A 22,491-nucleotide genomic window follows, 5' to 3' on the forward strand; every position below is an offset into this window, starting at 1 on the left:
TTAAAAAACAAGGAATAGAAATAAAATGAAAGTATTCTGCTTCAAGAAGTTAGAGAAACAAAACTATCAAGGCTGCAGCAACTAAAATTGCAAGAAAAGAGAAAAATCCCTAGCAAAGACTAGGGTTCAAAGTTTTCAAAGACTACTTACGGCTGCTGCTTGCTGTTGCTGTAAGGCGAGATGTTGTTTAGCGAGAAGATCAGCTTGAGCATTGATAGGTGGATATCCGGTAGCAGCACCATCATAGGGAGGCGGTGGTAGCATCATAGGAACCAATGGTGGTTGGAGATTCATGGCCGCCAAAGCAGGAACATTCAAACCAAGCGGTAGACCCATCATTCCCATCATTAATCCTGGATATTGCTGAAGTTGTTGCTGCAGCTGAGAAGCTGCCATAGCGTTCAAAGCAGCCTGCATTTCCGACATCTGCTGAGCCAAAGTAAGCTGGGCATGTTGTTGCTGCTGCTGCTGCTGCTGCTGTTGCTGTTGCTGCTGCTGTTGTTGCTGCTGCTGCTGCTGCTGAATATGATGCGTTTGATTGGTCGACAAGACAGTAGTAGTCGAGTCTGTGCTCGACACTGGCGTATTGCTCAGCGCTGGAGTCGTTGCTGGAGTAGTCGACGTAGCTTCTGGAGTCTTGCTAACGCGTTCCTTGGTCTCAGTGTTCTCCTCCTTAACCTTCTCTCGTTCCTCCTTGTCAGAAGTCAGGTCCTGTGGCTGACCAGAAGCAGGCGTGGAACTTCTCGGCGCAGACGACGTGGAAGACGACGTCGCGATGGTCACCACAACGCTCTTCTTCTCATATTCACACTTGAACTGCTGAGCATACTTCTCCAAAAATTCTCGCGGCACCAGGTCGCGGTGTACCTCCTCGCAATGGGCCTTGAGGACCCAAACACTGCTGAACTCCTTATTACAATGCTGGCAAGTGCTTCTGGTCAACTCAGGTATAACATCGTCGTCGGCAGCTTCCTCCGCTTCCTCCTCTCTCTCGCGCGCAGCCTGAGCAGCCAGTGCCTGCTTCTGCTGCTCCTGTTTCTGTTGCTCCTGCTGAGCCTGCAGCGCAGCAGCAGCTTCCTCCTCCTTCCGCTGACGTCTTTGGTGGTTCTCATTAAACTGCATAACCAGATCGAAGCCGAAGCTCTCCAAGAGATGCTTGTACATTTGAGACGTTTTGTGGCGTGGCTGAGACAAGATATCTTGCGTCGTTTGCGAAGAGTGTTGAGTGCTCTGCTGCACGTGCTGTTGTGGCCCAGGTGTCGTGGAAGTAGGCGGCGGCGTCTTGGCAGGGGTGGATGGGACGAGCTGCTGCGACGCTGCCAGCTGCTGAAACAACGCCAGCGGGTTGCTGAAGATGCAGTAGAGCTGTTGGTGCGTGGCGAGTTGCTCCTGGTTGACGAACAGAGCGCTGCATCGGGGACAGGACAGCATCGTTCCAGAATTGCTGGTGTTGGCGTTAACAGGCGGACTATTTGGACTTGTCGGTGGTGGCTGTTCGATCAAAGGTCTAGCTAGGTCCAGCTGACCGCTGGCCGCGAGGTCTGGTAGCTTACTGGCCCTCGTCTGATGGAGCACGCTCCTCATATGAATATCCAACGTGCTACCCTGAGAATATGCTACCTTGCAGATGTTACACTTGTAAGGTTTCTTATCCTGATCCTGCTGCGAGTCGGGCGACTCCGTGGGACTAGCCGGCGGCACGACGGATATCAAGGTGTTGTTGTTGCCCTGCTCCTGCATCGCTCTCTTCAGCTTATGCAAATGGCTGACGCTGTTGTAATGAACCAACAATATGTTCTTTTGGGTGAAACTCTCCTTACAAACGTCGCACTTGTACGGTCTATTCGGGTCCAGATATTTCTCCATCGGGTAGGACATCTTCTCTCCTTTACGATGCAACAACGTTTTGTTATGCCCGGTCAAGTAACTCTGCCTCGTAAACGCAACTTTGCAACGGTGACACTTAAATTTCCTACCTGGATCGTGATAGGAATCTTCGGCGACCGGCTGGCTATTCAGATAGTCTTCCAAGAGCCGTTGCTCCTTGTGCAGCGGCGACGAGTCGCTCGCGTCGCTCTCTTCCTCCTCCGCTTTGCTAGCCTCGTCCTCGACGCTCTGCTCCCCGCTCAGGCTCCCCTGCCTCCGGAACGCTTCCTCGGTGAGCGCCTGGAGCAGCGGATGAGCGTGGAGCAGGCTCTGCTTGTACTGGGCGAGCTCGTCCTCGTGCAGGTCCGCGTGAGCCGACTCCAGGTGTCTCTGCAGCGCCTGGACCGAGCGAAACGATCGGCCGCAGAGCGCGCACTTAGTCGCGTCCCTGATCGCGTGGTACTGCGAGTGTTGCTGCAGCTTCTCGAGAGTCTTGAACGCGAGACTACACTGGCCACACCGATACTTGTAGACGTGCTTCTCGCTGACGGCCAGCGTGGGCGTGGTGGCAGGATGCGTCTCCCTGTGGTGCTGCTGCAGCTCCTCCAAGGATCGACAGATGCGTCCGCAGACGGTGCATCTCGTGATCTCCTCGATCTCCTCGTTCGCGCTTCGCTCGCTCATATCTTCCTCCTGGGGTGGCTTGGTAGTTGTCGTCGGCGACGTTGGCGTGGTCGCCGCTGGAGTGTTCCTCGGGTTGTTGTTCAGCCAGTGGCTCTGGTCCACCAGCAGCAGCAGTCGCTGCAGCCCGTCAGCGTTCACCGAGTGGATCTGCATCACGTGCTTCTCCAGAGCGGAGCGCTCCTTGAAGCCGTCCTGGCACAAAGGGCACAGGAGTTCTGGGGTTGGCTCCTCCTTCAACACTTCGGATTTGTCCTCCGAGTCTTGTACGTGGGCCACTTGCAAGTGCTGTCTTAGTTCTTCGCGCGACGTTGGTTGGTAGGTGCAATAGGGACAGCTCACTTCCTCCTGGTCGTTGTCTGGCTCTTGCTCGGGCTCTTGGTCGTTGTCTGGCTCCTGCTTCACCTCGTTGCCGCAGTCGCTGCCCTCCTCTCGCCGTTCTGGAAACATGAGAAACGGGTTTTTGAGATGAAGTTACATCTTTTGGAGTGCAGGATGCTTGCTAAGTGACATTAATATTAATTAACTGCTGTCGTACTAATAGATGTTATAGTAGGTACCTAGAATAAAAAATTCGTAGCTTCTCTGTACATAATATTTCCATAAATTTTTCACGAATATTCTTCCTAGCAAATATCGAATACTGAGTTACTATAAATGCTATGACTTACACCACACCAGTCAACAATTATAAATATTTCTATGGTATATAACGCGAAACAGAATTGTTGAAGTTGAACATGGAGTTAGGAAATCATATCGAGCACTATGCAGCATGGCTATGTCAACGTTGACAGTTCTAATTCGGGCTACGTAAATTTCTATGGTTTAATGCGCCGATTACTATCTTTCGATAACGGAAACATGTAATTCGCCTTTCTATTAAGGCACCAATAAATCCTCGTTCGACACCAAAAATCTTAATCCTCGAAAAAATAACCATTAATCTTGCAGCTGCATGCGAACAGGGGTTTGGATCGATAATGTAGCGAGAGAAAGTAAATTACGTCCAACAGCGAAAGCATTTCACACGGAGCGTGGAACTCATGCTCTGTTGCCTTTTGTTCAATTTTATAATCTAAAATATCGAATACAATAAAATATCAAAATTAGAAACTTGGAAGCTAAAAATAAACAACAATACTTTACTGTGAATTACTAATAATTCGCTATAGCAGTGGATAAAATACTTTTCATTTAATTTCCGACCCGCGGTGAAGATTGCGTATTTCATACACAAGATTTTTAATAGCCAGGAGCGATTCTCAGTAAGCAGGGAAAGTGTAGAAGATGATGACCACCCAGGACGTCTACGTATATCAGTCAGTGTAAAAGTATCGATTAACAGTATTACGTTGCAATCTTGACCAAATTGTGTAAAGTGAGAAGAAAATGAGCGGAGATCGTCAAGAACAGGTGTAGACTATCGTTATTGATCATCACTGCGATTCCACTTTCTGAAGATTGAGTCAATTATAAAAGAAACCCACTCTGTATCGACAGGAAGGATAAAAATAAAAAAGGCGAAGCCCGGAAAAATGTTCTCAATAAATTCCTGCATCATGGTTGCTACTAAGAAGAGGAACACTGAGTCCAAAAAGAGTCATACTCTTGCGTCAGTATGACTCTAACCACCTAAGTTAAAACTAAGGGCTAGAAAAGACTGGCAGGCATGCGTCTCATTACTTCTCCCCCAGCTGTGCTATTCATGCGAAAAGGTAATCACCAGAATTATTCAAGCAACTCGACGCGGCTAGCCATGAGTCAGCCTAACTATTTATCCCATTCACGCAAAAAGGTAACAGCCCTAATCAACGAAGCCCCGGTATTACGACACAATGCGGGAAAAAGAGTTTTGGTAACGATGGAACGTATCGAGGGTGGTGCACGGGCATCGCAGATGCTTCCTCGGCCGAGGCAACAATACCACTTGAAATTACAGATTGCCGATAGAAAATTATCGATGGGTCGTGGCACTCGGCACGGGGGAAAAGGCGCGTAGTCGGTGGAAGAGAAAGCAGCGATGAGAAATAAAGGAGGACCGCCTATTCGCGTGGCGTGGCATTGTCCGAAACCGCATTTACATCGGACAGCGTCAGTTGCGACGACACAACGCGACGTAACGCGCGTGCTGCCTGGTTTCTCTTTCCTATGAGCGTCCTCGTATATTTATGTAAGTACAGGCCCCTCAATATAATAACGCTCGGCATTGTGCGTGGCGCGGCGGCACCGCGACCATATGCCACGCGAAATTACCATCGGTGCACGTTAATTACGCGATAATCGATGAAGACGAACGTGACAATTCGTTAAGCTCTTCCGAGGGTCGAAACGCGATGGGTTTTCAGAGAGTTCATTCTAAACTTGCTACTTGCTTGCATTTGTGACGGAAAAAGAACACAGACAAGACACGAAAAAAGGAAAATTCAGAATTGATTAGCTCAAGCTAAACGCACACCATCCATACACTGCAAATTAAAAACACAGTCAAAAAGAAAACTATTTCCATACTACAAGCCTACTTCTACTAAGGTTTCACAATCCGTAAACATTATCTCTACTCACCACTATTGGCACTGTTAGCAGTCGGAGTGGTGGGTGTCGTGGGGCTGGACTGTTGCGCAGGAGGTGCATCAGGATCGCTGACGACTTGAAAGACATCCCCAATATCCGTGTGAGGGGTCTCGTTCCCCTGAATGCCGCTTCGTCGATGGAGCTGATGCAACTGCTCCATCTGGAGATGTCTCAGAGACCGAACGTGCTGCAGGAGTGGCAGTCTATGTCTCGCGCTGAATCCACAGAGCGCGCAATGGTACAGCTTCCCTTGCGAGGGCACGTTGGCGCTGGCTTCTAGCAGGTGTCGAAGAAGCAGCGCTGCAGCTTCGTGTCTGGGTGACGCGGCGTGCAGAGCTAACTTGTGAGCGCTGTTCGTGTAATAATCGCACGCGTGACACCGTAACTGCGCAGCACTCGTAGGCGAGGCTAGGTACTTCAGCTTCCACTCGTTCCTTGGGCCACCCTCTTTCACGTGGTTCACGTGCTGCAGACGCTGGAGGTGTTTATCGGTCTTGCAGTGCAGCTGGAAGTTCGCCTTCAAGTTGGTCTTATAGGAACAAAGTTTGCAAACAAAATGCCCAGCTACTAGAGCCAGAATCTCTCCTTCGCGTGTTCGCGTTCTGTCGACAGCGAGGTGGTGGCCCAAAGCTTCCAGAGAATCCGTCGCGAAGTTATTGCAGACGCAGCACTGGTACAAATTAGATGGGTCAGGGTCTGCGGGTTCTGGCGGTGGATCCATGCTGTCTGGCGAGAGACCCACGTCTCCGCCGAGATTGCCCATGGCTCCCATGCTGGCCATGCCGCCCATGATCTCAGGTGGCAACTGTGGCGGTAGCTGACCTCCGGTCATCATCTGGATCAGCAGCGCTTGGTTGTAAGCCATGTCCGCAAGAGCTGCCTCCGCGTGCTGAGGCTTGTCCAAGCCGCCCAGATGAAGCAGTTGCTCGAGCTGCTGCTGGTGCTGCTGTTGCGCTTGTTGGTGGTGGTGCTGTGCCTGCTGGTGGTGGGACTGCAGCGCAGACAGGGTCTGCATGTGCTTGACGTTCTGCTGTAGGACCAGCATGTTGTGCGTATGCTTCTCACTAGTCATGTGTATCCTCAGATTCCGCGCGACGTTGGTCTCGTAGTTGCACACGTCGCAGCGAAACGTTGGCTTCGGTTTTCCTTGGTTCCCGGTCTGGCCAGTGATGTGCGGGCTGTGGTTCTGTTGGTGATGGGGACTCCTCGTAGGCATGGGGGCGTCTTGAGAAGATGACGGGTTGCTGGCGCCCGAGCTGCCTCCGCCTCCCTGTTGCAGCTCTTGCATATTGTTCAGATGCTTGTCGCTCTGCATGTGGATACTGAGATTGCCCTTCGTCGTGGTAGAATAGTTGCAGACTTCGCACCTGTAGGGTTTATACCCACAGGTGTAGGTCTCGCCTCGTGCTAACCTGGGATGGGGTTGCCCAGCGATACAGTAAATACAGGACGTCTCACTCTCAGGGTGCTTCTCCTTCATATGAATCTCTAGAGTCTCTTGGTACTTGTAATGCCAGTTGCATTTCGGACACTTGAGAGTCTTGCAAGAATTCCTACTGTGAATGCCAGCTAGCGGGCCTCCAGGACCAGCCAGCCTGCTACTGGCTAAGATCAGTTCGCATTTGGGGCACTCGACCCCGCTGGGTCTGCCTTGCATGTGCTCAGGGCAGACCCCGATGGTGGTTCCAGTTAAGAAATTCGGTGGTTGTTGCGTTAGCGCGGCGTAGGAGGATGGTGACCCTTTCGTCGATGAGGTCGGGGGTGGAGGTGAAGTGTAATGCATGCTGGCGTCTGGAGCCTTGGCCCAAGAAGCAGCGCTCACCTGCGCCCCAGTCCACTGGTGTTGCTGCTGTTGCTGATGGTTGTACGCGAGAGGATGATTCGAGTGGGACGTGGGCGTGGTGGGTGTGCTCGGCGACGGCCTCTGCTGCTGTTGTTGCTGCTGAGGACTGCTGGGCACACCAGGTGTACTGGTCGGCGTGCTGGTCGTTGTCGGAGTGTCGTGGTCGTTGGACTCGCCGCGCTGTTGCTGCTGCTGGCTCTGCAGCGGCGCAGGTGACGGTTGGGGGCAAGTGGAGCTGGTGACAGGTTCGAGGAAGCTAACCAGGGGTTGCTTTCCTCGGCCCACGGCCTGGATGATCGCCGACGCCGTCGAGTGAGAGAGTATCTGTCTTTCGTCTTCCATCAGGGTGAGCTGATGCTCGCCCTGAGCGTGAGCCACGAAGCTTTTCGCGTACCCGAAACTGAGCTTGCAAATGAAGCACATGAGAATGGGCTTGACGGGTACGGAAGCGGCAGGGGGTGGTGGTGCCGCGGGAGGCGGGGGCGGTTGTTTGCTGCCTTCCGCGCTTCTGTAACTGATCACCCGATAGCTGTGCATCACAGGAAGATCGGGATTGTGCTGTTGCGCCGCGGAGCGTTGTTGTTGCTGTTGCTGCTGCTGCTGATAAGCCTGGTGCGCGTAGAGGCGTGACACGTAGTACGCGCTCGCGATCTGGGGGAACACGAGCGAATGAGGAACCGAGACACCGCGCCCGTCTACGATGCAACCGTCTGGTAGAGAATCATCCTCGCTGAGCTCGCTCTCCCCTTCGATGATGTACGCTGAGCCGTCGGGATTGTAGACAATCTTCCCGTCGAATTTCTCTACGTCGCCGCCCGTTGGACTAGGACTAGGGCTAGGGCCTTGCTCCTGTTGTTGCTGCTGCTGCCCCTGCGACTGCATCGTCATAGTAGTCGTGGTGGTCGTCGTGGTAGTGTCCGCGATTGGTGTAGGTGTTGGTATGGCATCGCGGGTGCAGGGTTCTGTGCCCGAGGGTGGACTGGCCGTCCGGGGGTGGTGGGGCTGGTGCAGCGCAGCCCCCGCTGCCGGGGGGGACCCGCCCCCTCGACCCCCCTCCTCCTCCGGGCTCATCTCCTGCTTTTGCTGCGCGTACGTGGAATTTTGAAAGGGCCCGCCGTGTTGCTGTTGTCTCTGCTGCTGCTGCTGCTGTTGCTGCTGTTGCTGCTGATGATGGGCCGCCACCAGCTGCTGGTAGAGCTGATGCTGCCCGATCGCACTCGACGTGTGTTGCTGAAGATGCGAGGAAGGAATGTTGTGGTGCTGAAGGTGGTACTGGGGGGGATGAGGCTCACTGGAGGGCATCACCCCAAACGTGAGGCGGGCGCCAGCCTCACATCACCTACGGCGCCTGCGCCTACACTCTCTCGACTTACTCTTCTTCTTCTTCTTCTCCTACCGGACGTCGCGTTCCCCGCCTCCCTCAATCGCTGTCTCTCAATCGGAATCTCTTCTCCACCAACGGACGCTTTACTAGCTACCCCAACACAACCCCAGGTCGTACCTGTAACACCAAAGAGAAACCCACCTTTAGCGGAGAAGTTCACTTTTACCAGAGATGTCCACCTTACTCTACCATATCGAACGATTCAATATTAACCCTTAACTAGTGACACTCAGCATTGATCACTAATCTTGGGCCACTAACACCCAAGAGAACAGAAACTCTTAAAGAAGTTTCCTCGTGTCTTCGAGATTTCCTGCCAGTAGTTAAGGGTTAAATGAGCAGCTTCGCGAGATCTCTGAGATTCAGTACTGTGAGTCCTTTATTGGATATTGTCGCGTTAGAGAAGAATCTAGTCCGCCAGCTCGAAAAGGAATGATTTCACGTGGAATATTATGAGATGGTTCAGTCGGTTAATCCGGGCAAACAGCGCCGACACGGAGGACAGTCGAAAGATAGCGAAATACGTAGAAACGCGGCAAGCTGCGTGTACAGAGGAACAGGGCGAGCGATGGCGGCGGGTGGGTACACAAAGCCGAGGAGACTTGGCAGAGTAATACAAGGTATCCTGTGTTCGGATTACCTAAGCCCACCGTGGACCCAGCTGTGTTTGCGACCCGTACACCAAGCTTATCTATCGATTGAATATCGACGTCTTTCTTCAACCCGCGGCCATCGAGTGAAGAAAAATCTAACGGAAAAAGGTTGGACGTTGAAGCCTGATCATGAATGCTGTTCTTGTGCATTCAGGTTTAACGTTCAGCCAGAATCATCAGATTCTTCCAACAATAAAACGAGTGTCGCGAATACACAAGCATCTACTGTTCTACCAATTTTGAGGACATGTAATCTCTCTCACCGTGAGATATCGCCCAAAGAGGAATCCCTGGATAGAGCCACCCAAGATTACACATCTAATAATCTAGTCTCAATTATGTGAAATCACGTCTGAAAAGGCAGACCTGGTTACTCGATGCATCTAACGGGTTCGACTTCGACTGGGTGTATTATGCACTTATATGCACTAGTAGGCATGCGTGTGGGGGTGGACGATGCACCGAAGGATCTCTCGTCCTATCGACGCTACCTATGAAGTCTCTCAGCCTGTGGCCCTCTCTTCTCCCCTCACCTAAGAGAACGCTGACCATCGTGATATATACGGTATTATGAGCTCTCCCTCTACCTTCTCAGCCTCCCGCCTTTCTCTTCCCTATCAGCACAGTTATAATTTCGCGGTGCAAACTCCATAATCCAGTCACCGTATCCCTGGCATCTTGGACGACGCCACTTTTATAATGCGTGAGCCACGGCAGCCTCGATCATTTCCTCGGATTATCGTCGATCGATCCTTGCGATCCTAGGCGAATCGCGAGGCAAGGCTCGTCGAGCTTTTCTGCCTGGCGAATAAAAATTCTTCCCTGCTTTGCATCCCTTTTTATGAACCTGTGAGTTAAACTTTTTTGAGTGACCAGAGGGTTTATTAATTTGAGAATTTATGTCTCGAGTGGAATGTCGACGAGGTTGACGCCCTAATTGACAAAGACAAGGCGGAAGTTTTTGTTCTCGCGCTAACGCGCCGAAAGGTCGGCGTTGACTTCACACGCGGGTGAGATAGCGCGAGCGTTGCGTGCCTGCCGTGATAATGCATTACGTTAGAGCGCGTTTGTGACACGTGCGTGGTGTTCTCTAGCGGCAATCGACACGTCGAATCTCGAAACGGTTGAAATCGTCGTGTTCGAAGGGAGTGAGCTTATAATAGAAAAGACAGTCAAATTTTTAGGTGTAGAGTCCTCTGAGCTTTACATCTTTTGTCTCCCAAGAAGCTGAGACTATCCCCTTCAGAATTAATTTTCTAATTAGGAATATGGTCCAGCGATAATCTGTGTCTGATGAAGCCTACAAGTACCACAGACTGATAGCCAAATACAACCGTTACTCTAATAACATACGCTCGCGTAGGCGTCCATAGACCCCGAAAAATAGGCGGTAACACCCAAGCTCGATAGATTAAGGCCGAACTGTTGTGTAACCAAAAACATCTGCCAATCTGACATCACCTGCCCCGAGTTGCCTATTTCTACCTAATTTATCACGCGTTTGGACTGTGCTAGGAGTCGAAGGACGGCCGCTGCCAGGCTCGATCTCCAAAGTTTCTGTTCTTTCCTCAGACCGTGGCCTTTCATTAACCGATACAATCTTAACTACACCACTGTGCCAGTTCTTTATTCGCGTTAATAACCCCTGAGGTTTCTCTGTTTCCTTCTCGAGTTTATACGCAAGCTGACTGTTCTAGACGAGGAATTTTCCGTGATCAGGAAAGTTGGAGACTCGCAGAGTTTCAGGAGTAGCTTCTGTGAATTCGTGCTTCATTAGTGCAGTGGTGCTCAAAGTGTTTTTTCTGTAGGTGGTCGATGGGTGGGATGAATATCACTTTTTAACAATTGAAGATTTGGGGAGATATTGTCCAAGGATTGATCAGCTGTTTTAGGTAATAGATCTTTGCAGAAGTGAAGCGCAAGAAGGATTGTGGTATGAATAATACGAGTTTGAAAACCACTGGAATAGGGGAAACGCGTTGAACGAGTTTGATGGCGTGACGACCGGTGGATGACTATGTATTTCTAGGAGGATTCACTAAACAAAGCCGATATATCGATTACAGGAGTATTCCCTCCACCTTTCTACTTAGACGACGAGGGGGGCTCGTTCTTCTGCGAAACATTGTTGCCACTAATGCGATCGATGAACTTGATTACTGTGTTTCTAGCATCGAAGGTTACTCCAAGTCGCGGGTGGAATCAAGTTACTATATTGGAATAGGTAGTGTTAATTGAACAGACATCTATTCTGCTCGCTCTTCTCTCTTAAACATACCAATTCCCTCTGTACCAAAGAAAGAAACCTCACACAACTGAAAACTGCGACAAGTTGAACACATATCAAGATCTTCTTGCATCATAAGACTCCAAATGTCTATTCACAAGTCTGTAGTGAGATCCACTATGAGATCCTCCCATCTAGATCCACGTGAAAAAGTATATATCTCAACTTTAAAAAAAAATTTGATACACTTTTCTCCATATAACTTCAGAAGTATCCTCAGAGATCTTCCCCAGGAAGACAACGATCCCCCCAAGCCCATTAACATCACAAATGAATAAATAACGCGGAACATGATCGTGTTCGAGGTGAAAGTCGTAGATGAGCACAGGTGGTAGATGAGTTCGCGCTAAATAACGACAGGGGAAGAAGAGCAGGACAGGGTCGGTGGCAGAGTGAGCTGGCAGGGAGCAGCCAAACTCTGTGAGGGGGTACGGGGCGAGCGGGAAGAGGGGCCCCGATGATGGGAGTTAAACATTCGGCGAACGACCGCGAAGTCGAGGCAGCAGGGCTTTTGTTTGTCGCGCCGTTTCACCGGAAACCGAACCGATGTGCGCGTCTCCTCACGCGAATGTCCCTTTTGTGTTCCCTTGCGGGTAGGAAGGAATCGGAGGGGGCCCTGCGGGGCCCACATGACAATCGGTCGCGCGTTTCGGCCAAGGCACGAAATACGCAAGATGCGCGCAATTATGGCCTCCCAATTATCTCGTACGCATCTCGTTATTTATTGAATATCGTGCCTGCTTATTCCTCAGGCGAGCTTGCGTGTCGCGCGAACGTGACGGAGGACCCGCGGTCTGGGCCTTCTGGCTCTCTAAGGAGAAATGCCAGGTCGAACTTACTGTATCGTGAAGGCACTCCGTGTGAATTGACGCGATCGAGAAGAACTGGTGCTAAGATTTATGTGGCTTCGTATTGGGCTGCTCTGGAACTATGTTGACGTACGGATCTGTATTTCTCTACAGAAATATCGCAGAAAAATTGCTGAAGATCTATATTAAAACCACAGCTTGCATAAAGAATTTCCCCTAAGAAATACTGACAATGAGATATACCTTCTGCCTCGACAAGTATTCCACAATTAAAATATGTAATTTCAAGGGAACCTGCAGGCTATCTGTTACTCCTTGGAGAAACCCAAAACCCACATCGAACAAGCCCCAGCAAAGTACATACAGCTCGCATTGTCGAAGCGATCGGTATCGACCAGCAGACCAGTTGCCAGACCTCAGCCGATTAACCTCACGCCGTGCTCGTTTCATTATTGTCATTACACCGTCGGCTTTCTACTTAATACGCGCGCAGAGGGCCTGATAAGAGGTACCAAGCGACTGGACAAGAGACACTGGCGCACGCACCGTCGACGTGGGACACGAGACGGTTGCACGAACGCATCGACGTGAAACGATCATCGGTACTCGATAAAAGTCTGTCGAGCCCCTGGGCGACTGTCAATTAATAAACAGCCAGGAATTATCGGCGCTCGCAGCGTCATCTGGATCCCATGGATTCATGGGTTTTCCAGCCCAGCGATGAGATTGATTGCGATCCTCGTCAAGCGTCAGCGTCATTCGTTAGTCCGCGAACGGGCCTCGGATCTGTCGACTTAATCGATGATTTTCCAATTGCGCCAGCGACTCGACCGTTTGCCATTCGCGATGGCCGTTCGCGGTCGAACGAGAGCACGGAGCCGAGGCTAGGAGGGGGGCAGGGGCCCGCGATCGTGGAGGGGCAGAACGAAGGTGGAGGGGGAACGAAGAGAACGATGGGAGAGCAGAAAGAAGAGAGCTGAAGACAACGGTAATAAGTGAAGGGCAGAGCACACGGCGCGTAATTTACGCGCAACATGGATCCTGGCGGCGTTTAATCCGAGAGGAGCTGGCGATTATGAAGTTAGGTTGGGTTAGGTGGCGAGCGCAAGCAGAGCCCCTTTGTGATATCAATTAAGTATGATTTTGCCCCCTTCGAGCGGTGTTCTCATCTTCCCCTCGCTCGCTGCTCTTCTCGCGTTCTCTCCTCTTCCTATGTGATCTCTTACCCCCGCGGGGTAACCCAGAGTTTAACCTCATCCCTTATAATTTTCGTCCAGTGCACCGTGAGAAACTCGACCGTAGCACGCACGTATAACTGGGCTCTGGTGGTCGGCCAGTGGTCACCGATTATTAGATTTCATCGAATTTTCGTCGCTCAGGGGATCCACCAATTAACTCTGTCTTCGTGGTACTGTAATTAACTGCGCCGTGAGAGAAGAATTCAATTAAGGAATTACAGGTAGAATTCTGTTCATGAAAAGAAGGATATTTCAACGAAACTACGACAAAAGAAAGTGCAAGGAGCATCCACAAACCAAACTATTACACACAAACCATCCACCATACCCCGATCAGAGGCTCTACTAAAAACCCACACAAAATCACCCCACTTAAATCTAATTCAGAGGCCACCCAAACGAACCCACTCCCCCACGAATCGAGTAACCCTGCACCAGCTAACGATCCCGACGCTTCGAAGCGGATAAAAAGCAGCGCCAAGAAGACCGCTAGAACCCACGTTCGAATTGTCGGATTCCAATGGTCGCCAGTGTCGAGCTCGGAAGGGGTCGAACGCGGAACACGCGGTCGGGCTTCGTCGTCGATCGTTGGTAGGAAGTGCTTTTTGCTTCGACGTCGAGCCCGCAACAACGGCCACAGGGTTGGCTAATGACAAAATCAATGCGACATAATTAGACATGGCGGCTACCTACCTACCCAGCCACTAAGCGATCCGCGCCTACGTGTATGTACTCGTCGGCACACTCGCCTGGACATGGGACTGTGGGGACAGACCACTGTGCGCGAAGTAGGAACTAATGTAAAAACAGCCCCCTTGCTGTTGCCGCCGTTTGGGACAGCGTGTGCTACAGGTTCCTCTATTTTAGATACTTTGGGGTGGGTAAACAGAGTTTCCAGATAGACAGAAATTTCGAAAATAGAAACCTTGGGAGCAAGAGAGTCTAGGCCTGTAGAGAGACACTAGGTGAGAAGAGGACTTGTAAATTTGGAGAGTTGTTTTTCATTAAGTACAATCGCATAAGTGACACTGTCTTTTTAGAGTTTATCTACTGAGAAAGTGGACCAAGTCGAAACTCAGCAACTCCTAATTGCCAATTTGGATACCACCTACACAGAGGACTTCCAAGTGAGACAACCTTTAAACTGACACTATCTTCCAGATTTTTCAATCTAAAGAATTGGATCAAGATTCAATTCTCAACCTGGATAGAAATTTCAAGTTATCAGAACTAGTTAGACCTGAAACTTAACTTTCCTTAAGTGTACCTATACCTCTGCCTCCACCTCAACCAAACTTTAAGCTCGAAAGCTCTGAAATCCAGTGGATCTCCGAGGAATTTCGGAAACTGAGAGGCGTCGATCGGTCTGCCGCGTCGACATAATTCACCTCGGTTGGATTTTTTATCGACTGGAGCGCCGCGCGCCGCTCCATCGCAGGCCAGCACGAGCGGATGACCCTGATTGGGTTCGCAGCCGGTTCGAGGTGGCGCGCTAATGATCTCTGTTAGCGGATGCCTCGCACCGAGAGGAACGACTCTCGTTTGATTTATGATCGACGGAGATTTCGGCGAATCGGTAATAAGGCTCGGGTCCCCCGTTCCAGTGTACACTGCGGGGATCCTCTTTCGTAATCGAGCGCATTCGAACATCGAGAATGTCTTTGCACTCTTTTTTCAAAGTAAAAGTAAATACCTTCGGTCTGTTTCGCGATACCGATGCAGTGAACAGGATTAATAGAAGAATGTCGAGATGAATGAGGCTTTAAGTGACAGAAAATATGAGAGAATAATAAATATTGCATATTTGTGGTACTGCAGCAGGCAAGTAAAATGTAGCATAGCACCAAGATTCTACTTGTCGCGATACTACCACATTAGTCGGGGACACTTTGATATTCATGAGTCTATGTAACAAAGAATCGCTGATATAGTCTTTCCCTGTCACATCGCGTCGAACTTTCTTCGATCAGTACTGTGTGTGCCACCTGAGCGCGTCAACTTCATCGTTCATCGAGCAGAGTGCAAAGTCCGCCACGATTCGAGCCGGATCCGTGGAATCGGTTCACATAGGAGCACTGTCGCGGCCTATGCAGAGCTAATTATACCTTCGAATAAAGGGTTACCCGGGTGACGTACACGTAAAGTCGGGAAACATTGATGACTATCTATATACTATACTCCTGGTCAATGGTACGTGCAGGCGAAACGAAGGACAGAAACGAGCAAACCTATGCAACTGTCTTCTCGAAAGCAAAAACTAAGAGGAAGCGACGCTGCTTCGATATTTCCTTGATGCAATTAACGACGAGTGTGAGACATGCATCGGGGATGCTTGAGACATGAGTAAGAGGACATGAAAGTGGATCTTTTCTCCAAGTAATTCCATGGCAGGAGTGTCAGCAAACAACAAGATGTTAATTTAGGAAAGAAAAAGGAAACAGCGTTAGGTCAGGCCTGGCTTCCATGATTTCAACTTCGCTTGAACAACTATTTGGCGCAGACTTATACGATTTGCTCCCACGAGCAATAGTGTTCCCGATTGCTCGTGAGCAGAGCCAGAAGCAACGTGTGATGAATTTTTCTCTTGCTGATCGCGTTGCTTCGAGGGACGCACCGAAGCCCAGACTTGCCAAGGACTCGATCGAAATCGAGCATAGGAAGCCGCTTTATAGAACGCTGGAAATACTCGTCGCGGCTACTCATGCGTGTCCGTAAATTGATTTAAATGCTCCACGCCCATATCTGTCTGAGCCCGTGGGATCGCAAGTCAACGGCAGATCCATCAACGCCGCTGTGGCAACGCGGCTACCGCGCTCGCAAAAATCCTCGCCTGGCGAATAATGTCGAACCGGTTGCTACAGCGAGTAACAAAAGAGGATGGATGGCTGTTCCTCTGGAATTTATACTTTTTTCATTTTTGAGGAAGGTTCGATACGAGTGAACGAACTCGAGCAATTTTTACTTTTAATTTTTGCTTCTTCAAATGCAATTAGATGATTACAAATAGTAATGATTATAGAAAATTAGTCGTATATAAAGCGCTAGTCGTATCTGGAGCATTTGAGGAAAGGCCCGAGTACTATTTGAGAAACTGCGTGACGCACGCTGCGCTTACAGCAATATCGTTCGACGAGGAGTAGTAATTGGAGCGTAAAAGTTTCTGTTCATTCATTTTTGAGCCTCGCTGTACACTTCTCATCCGATCATCGGTCTCATATTATGGTGCGGCGTGGTACATATAATCTAGTCTATAAAATCGTTTAACGACGCTGTAACGTACGCTGTGTTGATCCACTGACACATGTTACTTGCTGCATTATTACTGAATTGATGTATTCCAAATTAATAGAAACTATATATCATTCATTAAATCATTTCAACGAGGGATCGAAATAGATACAGACAGAAGTATCAGGTTACAGTCATGAGCCTCTACTTTTCAGATTCCAATATTCAAGCTTCAAATATTCAAATTTTCAAATTTTCAAATTTTCAAATTTTCAAATATTTAAATTTTCAAATATTCAAATATTCAAATTTTAAAATTTTAAAATTTTCAAAATTCTAGAATTTCAAATATTCAAATTTCCAATCTTAATTTCTCTTATCAAGGTGTCAAAAAAATTGTCAAAATTTCTGAGTACAGCTTTGAGCTTACATCAAAATAATTCTATATTCCCACGGCATCTTCTCCTCACTGAAACCCCAGCTCAGTAGCATCGATCTCTGAACTCATTTATGCCCCCACATCGTGACTTGCTCATATTTAGTAATAAATACCTTCTCAAAATTACGGGATGATAAATGAAGAAGCGCGGCGGCCGATAAACGAGCAGAATTCAAGTAACCGAGGCGTTTCGCGTCGCTCGCAAGCTCGCACGCGGTCCTCTGCAAGCTTTTTTGCAATCAAACTTCCCCTGGCTTTAAAAAGCAAGCGCGACGAGATCGGAGATATCGTTAGAAACAGCCTCTCTTGTTCTTCTTGCTCAACCATTTTCTTCGCGGCTGACGATAAGCTCGAGTCAGGTCGGCGTGCAAAACCTGTTGGTAACGGCGTCGCAAGAACGCTCACGCGCTTCCGGAAAGGGCTGCCTCGGTATCGAGGCGTGTTGTCGCGGCGGCCTCATTAGCAGGCCGCGCTCGCCGAGCTCACAATGCCTCCCTTCTCGCCCACCCCCGTTTGCCATTTTTCAGCCCCCGCGATGCGTATCTCACCCTGCTGGCCGACCCTTCACGCTCAAACCACGCGTCCGTGGTAATAACAGCGTCTTCGCGATTGTTTTACATGCTCTGTGGGAAGAGACGCTCCTGACGATTATGAAGAGATGGAAGGTTTCGTTTGAGTTTGAGTAGAATTGGATTTTTTTATTTTGGAGCAGGTATGGGGGGGGAGGCTGGTTTATTCGAAAAGTGGAGGAAATAGAAACGTAACTCTAGATGACAGTAAATATCAATTAAAGGGTATATATTATTAATAGTATTAGTATTTGAATAATTAGTAATAGAATTATGTTTCTATTCATCTCGCTTTCTCATTACTTCTCATTACTTTCGAGCTTCAAAGACTCCACTTTGTTAATACTTGAAAAATTACACCCAATCCATATCCAAAAGGGGACGTCTCAAGGCTCTTAAGTGAACAAAGGGCTTAAACCAGCAAAATGTTGTCAGAAAGCGAGAGCAACACTTGTGTATCTCTCCTCGTTAGCAGACTGTGCGGCTGGCGTTGTTGATAAATGTCAAATAGGGCACAATGAGGACGAAAAACGACTGAAAACGCGGGGAAGTTAATAATAAAGCGGTCGACTTGGAAAGTAACGTTCGCCTATGGAACCGACAGTGCCATCATCAAATTCCTCGGGCAGAACGAGGTCGTTAGAGGAAGGGTTCAGCTGGAAGAACAAGAACTTCGTACGTGCGGAGATGCCTCGGCCGCTGCGAAGGGATGCATAGGTAGAAACGCGTTCATTATTTGATGGGAACAGCGTGAAAAATTCTGCGACAGGTCTCGAGGAGCGGACGAAGAGGGACGAGGAAAGAAACGGCTCGATGATGGCAGGAGATGCCAGCAATCGTCGCTAATGAAGTGTCAGTCTGAAACGAGGGGGAAGTGTCAATTGCATTGGGTCCCAAAGTCATTCTTTTTTCTCTTCTTTCGGTTTTTGGCGAGGGATGGGTTTTCGTCAATTCAGCGCCGACATTTCTTTTTAGCAGAATTTTTTTAATTAAGACCTTCTAACGATACTCTTGTGGCTTAACAAAAAATCTTCTGTCACAAAAAGCTGATGATTTCGTAGTCATCGATGCGAAAGCTCGCGGAGTGGCAGGCTCGCCCAATGATTAGTTTACGTAACCAACATGGCTTCGGCAAATAAACGAATCGAAGGCCTTTTATGCACCGTATGCGAGAATGACTATTAGGCGCCTTGCTTCGTTCTCTCGTATTGTCCCCATCTGTAAATGCGGGTACACGTTGCCTATCACAGTTATAACTAATTATTGAATGGCCTTCGGACAATTGCCACGTGCACGCTCGAAATCTCTTCCATGGAATCTCGGCTTTCAATTACGTCCACTGTGAGATGATCTACTTTTCTCCCCTCCAGTCTGTCGAAGATTCTGGAGCACATTTATAGAAATTCTATTGCGAAGAGAACTAAGAAACACCAGGATACTTCAAAAAGAGATCACATGGGGCTCAAATATCTTATAAAATAGATCAAGAATACCACCACCAGAAAATTCACTACTAGACTCTAGAATTCGCGTTAAATTACTGTACCTAGAACCAATCCTACACTCAGGAGGTTAGCTCCGTCCCCCGAAATTTCACAGAACACTCCACCTATCCGTTTCCAAGATACACATGCATGTCCACTCACGCAGTCAATGCATTTTACGCATCGAATGGCTATCATTCAGCTCCCCCTTTCCCACTCATCATCGCCGCTCGCCTCTCAGTCTAGCAAATCATGACGATTTCTATATGCGTATCTCGCTGCCAAGACAATTGTACGTATCATGTTGTAGAATGTCACAACTGAAAATGTCCCAGCGACGACATCCTGCAATTGCTACGCCTTCCGCATCTAAACAGTTATGCACGTCGTTGGGGGCTAAATTAGGGAAACGTTCCCCACGAGGATTATCTTCCGACATGCAAGCAGGCGGTGGACAGCAGAATATGTGGAAATGTCGAGCGACGGGACGGGTGGACGCGTATCGACGACGGTAAATTGCAAGGCGATCCACGAACGTGTCACGGTAATCGACATCTGTTTGATGTGACGAACAAAACTGTAGTCCTGTGGAACCGTACTCGTGCGGAGGATACCACTTGAAGGATTCGCTGGGAAATTGGAGGACAAAGGGAGCCAGGAGTTCTAAGTGGAGACGGTATAACGTAGAGACACTCTTTGCGTGTGCGAAGTTTCAGACCCCTACTCGAGAAAATGTTGAACTAACTGTCGAGTATATTATAGGGACTTGACAAGTTTGTGTATTCTAAATTCTGGGTTAGTAATCAAAGGCCCTGAAGAAATGGCAAAAAATATTTACAGAATTCTAGAAATATATATATAAGAAAAATAACTAAGATTCAAAACATTTGTGGTGGTTGAAACATTGATGAAGCCTCTGATTAAAACCTGATACTAGATATTTAGAAAATTGATATAAGGTTAATTGGAATATAGAAACGTGGTATGGCAGATGCTATATCAATTTTCAGTGTTAAGTCTTCCACATTTAAATGAGAGCAATAATAAAGATGTATCATGTGAAGTGTCCCAGACTCAATCTCAATAGTTCAGTCATTAAACAGAAAATAGCTTTCGCAGGTCTCATCTGGAAGACTAAAGTTTCCTCGATTAGATATCAGAAAACAGTTACACTGCTAAGGCATAACTTCTAATTGCGTGTAATTATTCTCCCAGTGTAATTGCTCGAATAATTCGCGTTCGATGGATCAGAAATCGCAGTCGAACACCCGTTAGAGAGACCCACAGTGCAGCGATGCGCTCCCTGGCTCAAAGAAACGCGTCGTGCAGGGGGATATTCAATTATTCATATACCATTAGCTGGTGCGCATGTATCGGGTGAATCGTCTACGTAGGGATTCACACTGGGCAACTCGTTTCGTAAGAACGACTACAATTTTCCTTGCGAACAACGTGTCATTATTAGGGGAGCCTGCGTCGGGGACAGAAGGGGTAGAAGGAAGGGGAGGGTGGCACAAGGTAGGCGAAGAAACGGGCATCGATAACGCGTATCGATAACACGGCTCCTGCTACGGTCGCGATCGATGTGTACTATGAGTCACGCGGTAAATGATTGATTATTGGCTGTGAACCACCGAGTCACAATGGACCCTTGTTCGAGACTCTATGCAGATGGAATGCTTCGAACAGCTAAGCCACGGAAACGAGATGTCCAGCTGAATATACAGTAATGAATGTATCGTTATGGTGAGAATTTGTTACTTACATTAACGCACACTTCGTCATTTCCTTCTCTAGAGGAAGTGGCTGGGAGTTAAAGGTCAGGGGAAAATGATCAACCAAGAAGCTATTTTCTGGAGAACACAAAATTCTTTTATTCAACACTTAAGGAAATTTTAGAAAAAAAGAATAGCTCTGGATTATCCTTAATTCACCTCGAGCTGTCGCAAAACCTCTTTATAATATAAGGGAGGGATAACAGAAGATTCTAAAATGGCGCAGAAAATGAGAGATCGGCAAGTAGAATTGTTCCAAGAGGCATGAAAACACACGTTGTACACGACGCCCACACGGGGCATTCCAAATCGCTCGAAGGGATGAATGGACGAAGATAATCCTATTTCGAAGGTGGGACGTGAGGAATGTTCTGGTTTCCCGTGTTCCGTGGGGTTGCAGTCTCGTGGTCGCAAGAGGGCACCCTTATCACGACGTGAGATCGCGCGGTTAGGGTCGCCTACGCCCGTAGGAAACTTCCTCGTTCGGCTGCGAGATAGGTATCGGCCGTGATCCGATTAATTAATTCGTACGATTAATTGCCCTGACCCCTATCTCGATGGATCTCCGGCGTCTCTCGGAGCATTATGCAGACATCGAGCGAGGAGAGGAGAAAAGGAAGAGAGTGAAGAGACCGAAGGTCGCGTGGGAGGTTCGTCCCCCGGGGAGGTGGGGAGGAGACACGGTCATCTGGAGCGCGACGCGAGGAGAAGGCGATATAGAGCGCCCTGCAACCACCCACGCCAACTTGCAAATTCATATCTTCAAGGTGCGCCACTCTGGCCCGCGTAGGTGGCGGACCTCAGCCTTCTTACGCGACGGGGGACTATTCGGGATCGGCCAATTGCACTGCTTTTCGAACTGCTGATCGAGACGCCGACGTCGTGGACGCTGAATGCCCCTTGATCAGCGAAATTAGACGACGATTGCTCTGGGGGATCGAGACACTTTTTGTCTTCTGAAGTAGAATAGGCTTCGTGTTATTAATAGTTTCTGGCGTTTATGACGGCTGTTGCTACGGATGGAGAATCGTGTGTGGGCCAAGATGTTAAGGATGGAGATGGAAAGAGTATATAGTGGTTTGAAAAATTTAGGAATTATTTAATATTGGAAGAAATATTGACATAGGTCAATACTAATTTGTCAAATTCGTACCGTGTATTGCATACATGGTAAATTATACCGGTTGCATTCTCGTACTCCCCTGAAACCCTATAATCGCATCTCGAACGTTTTGTCGGAAGCCTCTGAAGAGACGTCTTTCTTACTCCGTAGTTAATTTCTAATTCCCAGCTATGTTTCGATTCACCCACCTAATTGACTTAGTGAGCTGCATTTTTCTATTTTACTTAGTTCATCATCTTGTCTTAAATTACCAAGCGTTCCAAATAGATCAGATATCCACATAGAACTTATAACAAGACAGGCCATGGTCATCATTTCTTAGTCAGCTGATCGATAACTAATATAACTATCCACCAACAAATCTGTACCTGAGCCAACATGACTCAACTCCTTTTTGTTACTTTTCAAGAGAGCTGAAAAGCAAATGCGATTACCCATTTCTTAACATAGTATTTGAAGTAAATCATATCCCAACTATTGTAGGTTAATATTATTCAATGTATATTTTCCTCGAACATTTCCTACTCTTCAAATAATT

The 22,491-nt window shown here is 48.5% G+C and overlaps 2 protein-coding genes across 8 annotated transcripts in view; one reads left to right on the top strand and one right to left on the bottom strand.

The window, feature by feature from the left end:
• Zfh2 (Zn finger homeodomain 2) overlaps positions 1-8,393 on the bottom strand; it is an 89,012-nt gene extending 80,619 nt beyond the window's left edge. For 2 of the 3 annotated variants that reach the window (XM_076387670.1, XM_076387673.1), the window contains exons 1-2: positions 5,113-8,393; positions 151-2,987 (exon numbers count right to left, since the gene is read on the bottom strand). In XM_076387670.1, the coding sequence (XP_076243785.1) occupies positions 151-2,987; positions 5,113-8,266 (5,991 nt within the window). In that variant the 5' untranslated portion in view covers positions 8,267-8,393. The remainder of the gene's footprint in view (positions 1-150; positions 2,988-5,112) is intronic. The other variant, XM_076387672.1, reaches the window with a different exon arrangement.
• LOC143185004 (uncharacterized) overlaps positions 1-22,491 on the top strand; it is a 241,252-nt gene that overhangs the window by 138,333 nt on the left and 80,428 nt on the right. The window lies entirely within an intron of this gene.

Source organism: Calliopsis andreniformis, chromosome 10, assembly GCF_051401765.1.
Source record: "Calliopsis andreniformis isolate RMS-2024a chromosome 10, iyCalAndr_principal, whole genome shotgun sequence".
NCBI lineage: Eukaryota > Metazoa > Arthropoda > Insecta > Hymenoptera > Andrenidae > Calliopsis > Calliopsis andreniformis.